This window comes from Penicillium canescens (assembly GCF_028828765.1).
Source record: "Penicillium canescens strain IBT 15451 chromosome Unknown utg000004l_segment0_segment0, whole genome shotgun sequence".
NCBI lineage: Eukaryota > Fungi > Ascomycota > Eurotiomycetes > Eurotiales > Aspergillaceae > Penicillium > Penicillium canescens.
This window is the reverse complement of record NW_026703966.1, coordinates 3,787,425-3,800,042: the sequence shown is the minus strand read 5'-3', so window position 1 is coordinate 3,800,042 and position 12,618 is coordinate 3,787,425. Positions and strand designations below refer to the sequence as shown.

Below are 12,618 nucleotides of genomic sequence, written 5' to 3'. Positions count from 1 at the left end.
TCGCTTTCGAACCTTCGCATCCCATCTTTTCTCCCATAAAGTGCTTAGGCTCTCACGGATAGCTTGCATTAACTCTAGCTTTTTCACGCACCAAAAACTGATCAAAAGTTCCGAGAGGTAGACCCCACGCCTTCACTTTCTCCAAATCCACGAACGAGGACATACCGCGCATCATGAGCTGGCCTGCAACGAAGGGATTGATAACTCTCTGCTTATCGATCTCTTCATCAGACATGAAGATGGCCTTGAAATCCTTTCCGGTCGCACGCGACAAGGCTCGCATTATCTCCTCCGCTCCCATGAATTCCGATGCGATCTCGATCTCCTGGTTGTTGAACTTGACAGGGTCAAGAACTGCCGCAGCAGCAAATTGGCCGATATCGTTCGGGTCAACCATGGGCAGCACGGTATCCGGTGCGAGAGCTGTGGTGAATACCCCGTTCTCTGCCAAACCCTGGTACATTTGGTTCATTGGGAACAGGAAGTTGGTCATGAAATTGCCCGGTCGTAGAAGAGTCCAAGTCTCAAATCCTGTATTTCGAATTTCGTGCTCGATTGCTTGTTTGTTGAGCATCATCTGGCTGATTATGCCGTTGGGATCCCAGTGTTTGTTGCGCGAGGGATCGTTGGCAGACACACCGCTGGTATAGATGACTTGTTTGATGCCGGCCTCTTTGGCAATTTTGAGAAGGCGGCGGGCTTGCTCAAGGCTTGTATTGAGGTCTGTCAGTGCAGGCATCAGGTTGAGGAAGAGACTGGTGCAGTGGGTCATGTTTTGCTTGACAGATTCATCGTTGTCGAAATCACCCTCGGAGATTGCTACACCAAGTTTTTGGAGGCGCTGTGCAGCGGGAGAATTCAAAGACCGGGTAATTGCGTGGACTTTGATGTCGTGTTTTTGTAAATGATCGATGAGAGCACCTCCTTGAGTGCCAGTGGCACCACAGACGAAGACGGTTGGAGAGGACATTTTGAGTCAATGAGGTTATGATGAGAGTAGTATAGATAGTTGTGAAATTCCATCAGACCTACAGATATCGCATGCTTTATATACCATTCCAGCAGCATTCAACATCGGCATTTCCTATAGATGGCGGAACTCCACTAACTCCGCCGCTAATCCTAAACCCGAGCGACTTCTGATTGGCGCGCCACAGCCTCATTTGACTAGCGTGCGGAATTCCGCTGTCGTGGCCCATCGTAGAACATTCCTCCAGCGACTTTTCTCACGGTTATCAATTTCACTGTTTTTACCATGCTACAGACTACAGAGACCAAGCCTCCTCCGCGGCGCAAGTCCTGCGAGGCATGCAAAACAGCTAAACGGCGCTGCGACTTGGCATTCCCAGCATGCTCGCGGTGTATGCAAAGGAATATCCAATGCATGTACCCCGGCAGAGTGCCCCTAGCCTACTCCGAGATAATTGATAACACCCCCCTCATGGATACTTATGGGATTCTTGACGGTACTATGACCCCATATCCATCCGACGCCGATCTTATGGCGGTGATCAATGTGGGCTCGCTCCAGCCTGTCGTGGTCCATTCGCCGTTTCGGTACATCACAATACTCCCTCCAGACCAACGCGTCGATTTATTTGAGAATTCTCCACCATTACATGGCTTTGAATTGGCCTCGCCACGAACAAACCCACCAAAGCCTCTGTCTGGCATCTTTGCCAATCGGATTCAATTTGCGGTTGATGTACTCAAGGATATTCCCAAAATGATGGTCACTGAAACACAGACCCCATGGTGTCATCGCCAGCTCTATAAAAGTAACATGCCGAAAGAAATGCAAGGTAAGTGTGATCACTCCGAATTGAATGTCCTCAAAAGCATACCACTCACAATGTTTTAGATGTGTTCACTTGCTGTTCTCTCTACATGACCAAGAACGAAATCAATGCACCGGTACTCATGTCAATATTTGACTCCCGCATCAATAATCTTTTATCCTCACCACCACCTATAACACCTCTAGAGCTCCTCGCTCGAGTCCACGCCCTTATCCTATACCTTATCATGCGATTGTTTGACGGAACTACACGATCACAGCCATCTTCGCAATGCTTATTTGATGTATTGGAAACCTCAGTAGAGTCCCTACTAAGTTGCATCCATCTACCCCACCCATCAGAGCCATTGGAATTGCTCCCCATAACCATGGACCCCGTCATGAATTTCTGGGATTCGTGGGTCTTCCAAGAATCAGCTCGGCGCACTGTGATGATGGTGTTCTATTTTGTATCCATACATAACTTTATGCAAGGGAGACCAGCCCCGGTCTGTGACGGGAAGCTCGGACTTGAACTTGCATGGTACCAATCTGCGCATTTGTGGAATGCGCAGAGTGCTTTTGATTTTGCGGTTGCTTGGACTGAGAACCAGCATTTTATAGTGTATAATGCGGACTTTTCCGATCTTCTTCAGGATGCGAAGCCTGATGATGTGGATTTGTTTGGGAGGATGTTACTCGTTACGAAGCTTGGTATTGATGAGACTAAGGCTTGGTTTTATTCACGGGGTGGATCTTTGTGATATTTGCTTTTATATTTTCCCGAATGCCTCTTGTACAAACTTGAACAGACTTTAAAGAATAACCAGCCTTGGATTTATATGTATTCCAATTGAAACTGTGACATTTCATCTTCCTGTTACAATATGCTTTTCGTTCATCGAGCCATTGCCTTCTCAATCTTTTCTCTGACACCGTCTCTCCACATGTCCCATCCCAGACTGAAGCTCAATGTATCCCTCCACAGATCTTCAGGATCGCTTCCAGGCGGGAGGCCCTTTCCATTCCCAATTTTCCCATTGACCTTCCCTTTCACAAATCGCATATGCCAAGGAATCATTCCAATCAGCTTGAATCCCATCCTCTCAGCAAGCTTAACACTAGCAAGATTCATCGAGTTCGCCGACCAATGAACTCTGCACAATCCAAGCCCACCCTGCTCCGCAGAATCTAAAGCAAGTTGTAAAGCAAGTCCAACCGCGTTCGTTGCCACATGGGTACGTTGGTAAGGCGGTAGGATTACAATAAAGCCGATCTCTGCGCACAGATCTGTGGGCGAGGTCCGGATCAAGCTCACCGTACCAGCCAATTCACCTTCTGGATCCTCGGCAGATGCAGGGCGTGTCTTGTCGATAATGGCGAAGGCAAATGACTCAGGATTAGAGAATGAAAGAATGTTGCCTGGTGATTTGTCGTAGAAGCGGGCTTTGAGCTCGGCTGCTGAGCTTGGAGCCAACATGGGCATATGCGCGTATAGCTCTGGATGTGGGGAGGATAGACGGAAGAATGTCTCGCAATGCTGCTCTGGGTTGAAGGCGACGAGCTTGAGGCGGTCATTTGAGGCCCCGTGGATGGGGAAATGGAAGACAGAAGATGCCGTCATTTCAAAATACCGTGTGGGGTGTTGTGTCAAGACTATAGACTGGAGAATCAGGTATCTTGGTGACTGCAGATATCAATATACCATGGACTTGACTCAAATTATAGGAGAGCTGGCGAGGTTACGCCTGGGCGTCTTTTCTGAGTCATCCCCACTTTGGCCGGACCTCGGGACTTGGTGGGCCCTAACATCGCGGCTCTCGACGGCTCCTCGAACTAATATAGGCCCGTTTGAATCACCACGAGCCGTTGAAGAGCATCAGAGCTCAAGCATTGCAGTAGTCTATGAGTCAACCAACAACATGCCTTGGTCTGGCTATTTCCTCGTCGAGCTCGGTCACGGGCACAGATATAGGATGACCATGTCTGACCATAGTCGAGCCTTGAGAACTGAAAGTCACATCGTCAGTATAGCTTAATGGTAGTCACGCCCGCATGTCGATGCCATAGGTATGCCATTTGATAATTATTTGCTCTGCCCCGTCAGTATCTCTCTCACAAGACCCTCCCTCCCATCCCATCTTCATCGTTTCTCCAACTCTGGTTGGAGTTTCCCGCAAATATGGCTGACAATCGAACCCGAGCCAACATATTGCGGAGCTCACCTCGAATTTTGAGACCAACTACGTCTTGTTATACCCAGCCCTTGATCTCGCAATGTCCAATTTCCTCCTTTGTTTGTTGTCTTCATCATCGGTGCATGAGGCGATTCAGCTGGCGGTATTTCCCGGGCATACGCCAGCGCCGGCGCCAGTGTTCCCAGGAGTCTTCAGTTCTCGATGAGCTCGCAGGCGAGATCCGTACAGTCAACCCATCAATCAGAGTTGAGATGGTTGAATGCGAAACCACTTCCTCTGCAAGCGTTGAGGCCCTGGCTCTTATGATCAGAATCTAGCTTCACAGTTAACTCAATGTCGTCCACGTTGCTTGTTTGGCGTTTTGCGGTCCTCTGATCCCAAAATTTGAATCTCCTCTTGACTTCAAAAAGGCCTTTGAGGTTAATGTCGCGGGTACGTTTAACGTCGCCTATTACCTTTTTCCCTTACTTCTCACCAGCGTCCCGGGGGTCAAGATATTTATCGCTATCAGCTCGATCTATGCGGCCACTGTTTCGAGCTCTGTTGCCAACACAAACTTTTGCGCAAGCAAAGCCGCACAGGGGGTAATACAACTTTTATTACAATTGGCCCATCTTAAATCAAGTAAGAAGACCTCTAATATATTCAAAGCTACATTTTTACTCTAGTAGCCTAGCTCGTAGCCAACGTATACGTATGTGACGTGTCTCATAAGCTTGAAGCAAGGCTAGTAGCACTAACTTACATATGACTATAATCCTTGCATTCTGTTGCAAGAGGAACGGTGGCTGGCTGTAAATGTGCCAATGCACGGACATGGTTCCTCATAAGATCATCAATCTTATATACTATTCGGGTTAGGCAGCTCCGCTTTATTACAGGTTTAATGTCGCCAAACAATAATCCAGAGGCACGGTTGGATTCCTTGGCTGCAGATACAGCCACAGTTCCAGCGGTTCGTTATGCAGAATACCGGAGACGAGATCGCATGACCATTGATTCCCAGCCCCGGGAAAGACTGTTACACGGTAGTTACATTGTAGGCTGGATTTCCGTGTCAACTTTCTTGTTTAATTGATCCTTGTTGGCTATCAATATACAGAATATTTGCAAACAACTCCATGGATAAGAACGAACGTCCGCTCAAAGTGCTCGTGACAGGCGTAAGCGACAATCGAAGACAGCTACTCCATATAGTCGACAGATGCTTACTCTATACATAGGCAGCGGGTTTTCTTGGATCCAATTTGGTCGATTTCCTCCTTCAAAAAGGCCATTCAGTGATCGGGTTAGACAATTTCCAAAGTGGCTCATCCAAAAACTTGCAGCACTTGAGCAATCACCCTCGATTCGAATTTTTCAAGTAAACACCATCATGAGCCATGTACAAAGAAGATTTCTACAGATCGCTAACGGCACCGTTGACAAAAATAGTCACAATATTTATTGTTCACTTCCAGCGCTAGAAGGGCTCGACCAAATCTACAATCTAGCTTGTCCAGCAAGTCCAGTTCACTATCAAAAAGATCCGATTTCGACTCTAAACACATGTTTCCTCGGGACTCGAAATCTCCTAGAGCTCGCAAGATCAAGTAGTATTCGAATACTACACACAAGCACTTCAGGTAAGTGAGCCAGGCCTTTTCAGGTCTCCGCTATTTCTAACCAAAAATATTACGAGAAAATAGAAGTCTACGGTGACCCATCTGTTCACCCCCAAACGGAACATTACTGGGGCAACGTGAATTCATTCGGTCCACGAGCCTGCTACGACGAAGGAAAACGCGTCGCTGAAGCTCTCTGCTATGCATACCGCGAGCAACATGACATTGACATCCGTATCGCCCGCATTTTCAACACATATGGACCACGCATGGGCGCCAGCGACGGACGAGTGGTGTCGAGCTTCATTGCATCTGCATTAGCTGGGGAAGACCTCAAAATCACAGGAGATGGTACGGCAACACGGTCGTTCCAGTTTGTTACGGATTGCATGCAGGGACTTTATACTCTCATGAACAGTGGCTATAGCAAGGGGCCGGTGAACATTGGAAATGATGGGGAGTTTACTATAGAGCGACTTGCTGAGCTTGTTATCGATCTTGTTTCGCGCATGACGTGCCAACCTCGAGTTTCAATTTCGCATCTCCCACCACTTGTGGATGATCCTGCCGTTCGTCGACCGGATATTGCTTTGGCGAGAGAGGTGTTAAATTGGCAACCTGTGGTTCAGCTGGAGGAAGGGCTGAGGAGGACTATTGAGTGGCATATCAATGAAAGCCGATCTGACTGAATGGTCGGGAGGACTATCTTCTAGGAGCGAAACTAGCACAAGTGCAAGTTTAATGGAGAAAGTCATTGATCTTTTATCCCGGGGCATCCTTTGTCCAGTCCCAAGAATTAGTGGACAATCACTCATGCGTAAAATTGACAAAAATTTATGAAGTCTCACCAAATAGACGGTCTCCTATGCAATTTCACGGTGCAAGTGGTCGGAGCAAGTGGTCGGAGCAAAAGTAGTCGATTGTTGGAAAAGCGTCCACATAGTTTATGTAGATTGTCTGCAAGCACTGCAGTAAACTTCTCAATTTTCTAGGTTTCCTCACCCTCGACATGGGGAAATCTTCGCCCATATGCCAGGGTGAAGACAGTACTGATAGCAGATCGACGAAATACCATCTGGAAGGATTTGCGTTGCGACTGTAAAAACTGGTCGGGCATGTAATGGTATTGAACGGCTCACTCAGTCTGAGCCCGGACTGACATTCACCCAATGAGTCTGACTTTGAGTCCCCTCATAGAAGTAGCGGCAGCTTAGATAGGGAACTCCGAGAAGTATAGCCAGCATGCCAACGTGGGTCCGACAAAGATTTCCTCTTTGGGATTAGCGTATAGCGGGCAAGTATGAGCTTCAGCGACGTGATAATGGCGGATTTCACCAATCACGGCGATAAGCTGGGTTGTGCTTTGAGGATATTTGTGCTGTATTATCAAAGTTTAGTTTTGGGTTATAAATTCCCTCCGCTCGCCCACCTGTTCCTTCTTCCATTCAACCACCATCACAGACTATTCAGTGACAACCACCTCAAAAATTTTTACTTATACAAAGATATCAAGCCCTAAGACATTATGGGAGACTATACACCAGATGTGGCAGGCACGGGGGTGCCAACACTTGCTGGAAAGCATGTCGAGGCCGCCGATGTCAAACCCCCAAGCGGGGTTCTATACCATCAGCTCCGCAGAGAACCCTTGAACATCGTTGGTGGAAAAGGCAGTAATCTCATCACTGATACTGGTCTGGAAATACTAGATGCAACATGCGGCGCAGCAGTCTCCTGCCTGGGCCACAGTGACGAACGAGTACACGAAGCGATCCTGGAACAGCTCAAGAAGATCCCTTACTGCTATTCCATGTACTTCACCAACAGCGCTGCGGAGAGTCTATCAAAGTTCCTGGTAGACTCCACCGGAGGCAAGATGTCTCGTGCTTATATTGTGAGCTCGGGTAAGGACCATCCCTACACTCGAACAAGTACTGTTGCTAACATCTCTGGCTTAATACAGGTACCGAGGCTGTTGAGGCCGCCGTCAAAATGTCTATCCAGTATTTCACAGAGTTACCGGCTCCTCAACCTCAGCGTGTGAATATTATATCTCGAAAGTCGTCCTACCACGGCAATACACTTGGGTCTCTTGCTGTTGGACATCATACGTCCCGAAGGAGGATTTATGAGAGCCTTCTGTCAAAGAATGTGCACCATATTTCACAATGTTACCCCTACAGAGGGATGAAGACCAATGAAAGCGTTGAAGACTACGTTGTGAGATTGGCTCAAGAGTTGGAAGACGAATTTCAAAGACTTGGTCCTGATACAGTCTGCGCTTTCGTGGCAGAGACTATGACCGGCGCTGTGCGTATAACTTTTCCTCGCCCCGTTGCCTACACTCGCTCACCTGTTTCAATAGACACTCGGCTGTGTGCCCCCATTGCCAGGCTATCTCAAAGCAATGAAAGCAGTCTGCGAGAAACATGGTGCCCTCTTGATCCTGGACGAGGTTATGTCCGGCATGGGCCGCACGGGAACACTCCATGCCTGGGAACAGGAAGATGTCGTTCCAGACCTTCAAACTATCGCCAAGGGTCTAGGTGCAGGGTACGCGCCTATTGCTGGTCTGCTCATTAACAAGCATGTCGTCGACACATTAAGCAATGGAACGGGTGCTTTCGTTCACAGCCAGACATATCAAGGTCACCCTGTTTCCTGTGCGGCAGCGTATAGGGTACAGCAAATCATTAAAGAGGACAATCTGTTACCGAATGTTCGTGCGATGGGCGAGTATCTGGGTCAGATTCTTCATGAGCGTTTGGATTGCCATCCTCGTGTTGGTGATATTCGTGGCCGAGGTTTATTCTGGGCAGTAAGTTCTTTCGCTGGCCATTTCTCTTGTGGTTGTTACTGACCCGCTCGTAGATGGAGTTCGTCCAGGATAAGGCGACGAAGGAGCCGTATCCGCCATCCAAGGCGCTTTCTTGGACTTTGCACACCACAGGCCTTAAGCCTGAATATTCGATTTCTCTGATGCCTGGAAGTGGTGGCATTGATGGTGTTAATGGTGATCATATTATTCTGGCGCCACCCTATAACACTACTCGTGCTGAGATTGACTTGATGGTGGATCGGACTGTCCGGGTCATTAAGGAGGTTCTGGGAGAATAGGGTTATTAAATTTGGCTTCACTGTATCTGATTGAAGGCTTGTTATCGGACACTCGCTATATCTTACATAGGGACTTAATCAACAGTCCAATATAACATGTTCGTGAACTGAAGAATCATGGCTTCCAGTATACGAATGTTCGGTCTAATACTACACTAGAGTCGCATATATGCTCAAATCACATAAGAACAAAACCTCGAAATGTAGAAAGACAGACGCGATGTATACTACGACATCCTTGATTGGTCGGCTGTTAGCATGTGACCGGCCGGTGTAGGGTGGAGATAAGCCTGGGAACCCCACTCACTCCTTGACAGTTACAGATGTCCTAGGCAATTGTTGGTGAGCAATCTAATGATTGAGATGCCACGAGGTGAGACATTCTCACGATCGCGAACTGGTATCTGGACTCATTACAGCCCGAAGAGCACGCGCTAATATACGCATGCTAGGATGTCTACAATGCCGAAAGAAACACAATAAATGCGATGAGCAACAGCCAAAATGTTCATTCTGCGCAGTCCGAGAATTAGACTGCAAATATCCGTCCAATATAAAATGGATTCAACGAACACAGCCTACACTGTCAAGACATAAACCTCGTCGCAAAGACATCCGAATCGCAGAACTAGAATCACTAGCTCGTTCTCCGGCGCTGTTCGCAGATACGTGCTTCGAATCCACCGAAGAAAAGTCTGCATGGGAATACTGTATGTGCCCGCATTTAAGCCAAATCAAGTATCAGGCCTGATCAAGATGATCCACCAGACGTGAGGCTCGTTTCATCGAATGTCCCAGCGCTAGACGGACCAGACAACCCTTACCGACAACTTTCCATCCCAGCTCTATCATCCCCCATTCTCCTCGAGACAATCATCTGCATAGCAACAGAGCATATGCTAAATTTCGGCTTAACAAGCGTTGATCTTGCCGCCCGACGTCAGCAACGAATGCTAAGAACCCTGGGACAAAACCTGATCAACATAGATGCAGAAATCAATAGCAACCCGGCAACCATTCCGACAGCCAACAAACCCGAAAGAGAAGCCCTTCTCACAGCCGTCGTCCTACAAGGAATTGTGGTCGCACAAACAGCGGATGGTGTCCTGGAGCCCCATGTCAAATGCGCCTCTTGGCTGATGCAAGCACTGGGTTACTTCGCAGAAATACCACAGAACCCCATCGCACGCATGATAGTCCAACGCTTCGGCATGGTCGACCTAATGCTAGCAATATCCCGACAGCGTAGACCATACGCACCGCAAACCTTCATCCTTAATCAACCAAACCAAAACCACTGGGACACAACCGAGCCATCATTTCATAAAATGACAGGATGTCCACAGCCACTAATGTGCCTCCTAGTCCGAATATCACACCTGGCATGCGACATGAGCGAAAACCTAGAAACTGAAGCCGGCACTGAAGCCACTATCCTCGCCGAGGCATTCCAACTAGACAGCGAACTCCGCGCATGGGGCTCCGAATACATGTACAACGGCGAGATCCCAGCGGCGTGTGAACGTACACCGTTGGACATCCTAAGTGAATGTTTCTATTGGACGGCGCATCTTTTACTTGCGCGCCGCGTCTTCCGAGACCAGACCTGCTCGCTGCGGGTACAGCATCTGGTACATATATGTTTCGGGTTGATGGATCATCTCTCGACGGGGTGTGGACCTGATTCGTCTTTGCCGCAGCCATTTTACCTTGCGGCGAGGGAGGCTGTATCACCCGAGGATCGGGCCTGGGTTCGGCGGAAGCATGAGTCTATGACAGCGTACTATCGGGAGCAGCAGCGGAATTCGGCTATGGGGCTTATTGAACGAATTTGGGAAGTTACTGATTCGCTACGGGAGGCTGAGGGTGGGGCTGTGAGATCTAGTCGGAGTGAGTTGTCTATTGTTGATAGGTATGTTCAAGCGCTAGATAGAGGGTCTTGTTTCTTTATCTTTTGATGGCTGGTCCGAAGCAATAATGTTTTTTATGTGTACAACAGGGGTCGTAAATGTGTACACAGTGTCATGAAAAGTATTGGACAGACTCCACACGATAAAGCCGCAAAGAGAGTTTACCGTCTCATGCATTGCTTTCGCCCTACTTTGGCCTCTTTTTTGCCACCCCTTTTCGTACATTTTCGAGTCCCTCGGGTTAATTCATATAGATTATTTATAGATGCGCGTATGAAAAGACTTACAACCTATGACTATAATCGGGATTGACGTGTGTCGACGGATGACAGGGGTACCCGGTTGGTGATCCCGGTAGCTTGCATGTCAATAATGGCGGATAAAGTCATTTTTGAGCCGGATGATTACTGCATGCAGTAGCCAAAGCAAAATAAAGTGAGGCACCACTAGACCGAAATGGCTGGAACGAGGCGAGCGTGATCCTGGAAGGTATACGCAATCGCCTACAATTAGTCGATATACAGGTTTTACAAAGATGTGCTCACAATTGTTCTCCTGAGTGCAGAACTCGGAATTGACGGAAGACGCACGGCCGTTCATAGTTCAAGCCAAGACGAGACAAATTCAGTCTTGGTCTGGACCTGTCAAGTCTTCTTGGCCAATCATAATCAACACTGAGGCGGGTACCTGAATGTTTCTCCTCTGGTGGTCCACGGAACTGCACGTGTAACTCCAAGCTTATTGGCTGAGTTCACTGGATCAGCCCCTGGAAGTGTGTGGCGCTCAAGGGAAAATGTGTTGGGAAAGACTCTGCCAACATTGGCCAGGTTGTCGTGGCTGTCATGGCTGTAACAGGTAAGATATGTTTCGAGTGTCGCTCTTGTTTCCCCTTCGATATGCAGATTGCCCCCGATCGAGCGACGATAAACAGTGCCGGTGTTTCAGATTCCCCGCGGATCTCACGTGGATGCCGTTCGGCGGCATTTGGCGACGATCAAGCGATGGCCTGTTTCCCTTTGGTTCGACGCCACGGTTCCCATGACAGGTTTTCCCCTGGAGGTCGCACCGGTGCAGGACACACAGTCGAGTAAGGAGAGTGCGCTGTACCCCTCAGACAATGGAGGCTCAGGCTGTGCCCTCATTGATCGAGACCTCCGTGACGGTGTGTGGGCACCTGCAGGCTCTGACGCAGGGGCCAGAACCCAGGACCGTTGTCTGTTCAGTCCACAGTCGCTTTCCACCCAAAGGAAAACAGCACGATGACCTCTGGTACAGAGCGTAGAATCCACCATAAAAGAAAATAGGCAATTCGAGACCCTGAGAAAACAATGGGGCCTCGCTTGTGCCCCACGAGGTGCCAATAGTGTAGCACCTTTCGACCCAAACACCCGTAGAGAAGTTTGGTCCGGTTCTCCATGCGTAGTCAGCATCTCCTGATCCTCCTCTCTTTGGGCTCATCGCATCTCTTACTCTTCTCCATTCCACCCATTCTTTTCTTTTTCGCTAGGTCGTTCGTTTCATTCTTTCACGACGTCCGTACCGCTCTTTACACTCTTTCTCTTCCCTCGCGAACGGCTGTTCCCCCGTTCCCGCCCGTTGATCGATTCAACCAGGCATTGCGATTTCTCTGACTTCATCAATATTTGATCGAGGTCTAGGATTATATCTCTGCCCTTCCTTATCAGCTGCTTTGGCCAGCCTTTTATTTATTCCCTCATTTGCTGGACGCCTCTGCGACGCGCCCTTACCCAACCACCTCCCAGTCTCTGACGTGGACGCCCTCGAACGCGATTTCCCTACGCCAGAACATCCATTCATTTTAAACCACCACTTGAACTCTCGCGCCTGAGGCTGCTACGAGAGGAATAAGTCTTGGAAGTCCATCCACCCTTTTTCGTACATCCATCCCATCACTTGTCGGCCGGATCGTCACACTTCCCACCTTTTCTTTCCGAAAAAACCACTATATACGCATCAAAAAAAAAGCATATTCACATTGACTACGAGTTTGA

The 12,618-nt window shown here is 48.5% G+C and overlaps 6 protein-coding genes across 6 annotated transcripts; 4 read left to right on the top strand and 2 right to left on the bottom strand.

Moving 5' to 3' along the window:
* Positions 1-52: 52 nt before the first annotated feature.
* N7446_006796 (NmrA/HSCARG family protein) lies at positions 53-970 on the bottom strand (the record flags this gene model as incomplete). The annotated part of the gene is made up of 1 exon (XM_058515543.1): positions 53-970. The coding sequence occupies one exon, from the start codon at positions 968-970 to the stop codon at positions 53-55; it is 918 nt and encodes a 305-aa protein (XP_058372721.1).
* A 285-nt stretch (positions 971-1,255) lies between these two features.
* N7446_006795 (Zn(II)2Cys6 transcription factor domain-containing protein) lies at positions 1,256-2,541 on the top strand (the record flags this gene model as incomplete). Its single annotated transcript, XM_058515542.1, has 2 exons — positions 1,256-1,802; positions 1,862-2,541. The coding sequence occupies 2 exons, from the start codon at positions 1,256-1,258 to the stop codon at positions 2,539-2,541; spliced, it is 1,227 nt and encodes a 408-aa protein (XP_058372720.1).
* Positions 2,542-2,675: 134 nt separating this feature from the next.
* On the bottom strand, positions 2,676-3,401 carry N7446_006794 (GNAT family N-acetyltransferase; the record flags this gene model as incomplete). Its single annotated transcript, XM_058515541.1, has 1 exon — positions 2,676-3,401. One exon carries the CDS (start codon positions 3,399-3,401, stop codon positions 2,676-2,678), a length of 726 nt encoding a protein of 241 aa, XP_058372719.1.
* Positions 3,402-5,096: 1,695 nt separating this feature from the next.
* N7446_006793 (UDP-glucuronic acid decarboxylase family protein) lies at positions 5,097-6,268 on the top strand (the record flags this gene model as incomplete). Its single annotated transcript, XM_058515540.1, has 4 exons — positions 5,097-5,138; positions 5,199-5,338; positions 5,410-5,600; positions 5,664-6,268. 4 exons carry the CDS (start codon positions 5,097-5,099, stop codon positions 6,266-6,268), a joined length of 978 nt encoding a protein of 325 aa, XP_058372718.1.
* A 735-nt stretch (positions 6,269-7,003) lies between these two features.
* Positions 7,004-8,850, top strand: N7446_006792 (uncharacterized protein). Its single transcript, XM_058515539.1, has 4 exons — positions 7,004-7,483; positions 7,543-7,889; positions 7,945-8,397; positions 8,451-8,850. The coding sequence occupies exons 1-4, from the start codon at positions 7,105-7,107 to the stop codon at positions 8,694-8,696; spliced, it is 1,425 nt and encodes a 474-aa protein (XP_058372717.1). The 5' UTR covers positions 7,004-7,104; the 3' UTR covers positions 8,697-8,850.
* Positions 8,851-9,050: 200 nt separating this feature from the next.
* N7446_006791 (Zn(II)2Cys6 transcription factor) lies at positions 9,051-11,869 on the top strand (the record flags this gene model as incomplete). Its single annotated transcript, XM_058515538.1, has 5 exons — positions 9,051-9,096; positions 9,149-9,406; positions 9,465-10,608; positions 11,370-11,461; positions 11,538-11,869. 5 exons carry the CDS (start codon positions 9,051-9,053, stop codon positions 11,867-11,869), a joined length of 1,872 nt encoding a protein of 623 aa, XP_058372716.1.
* Between the last annotated feature and the right edge of the window lie 749 nt (positions 11,870-12,618).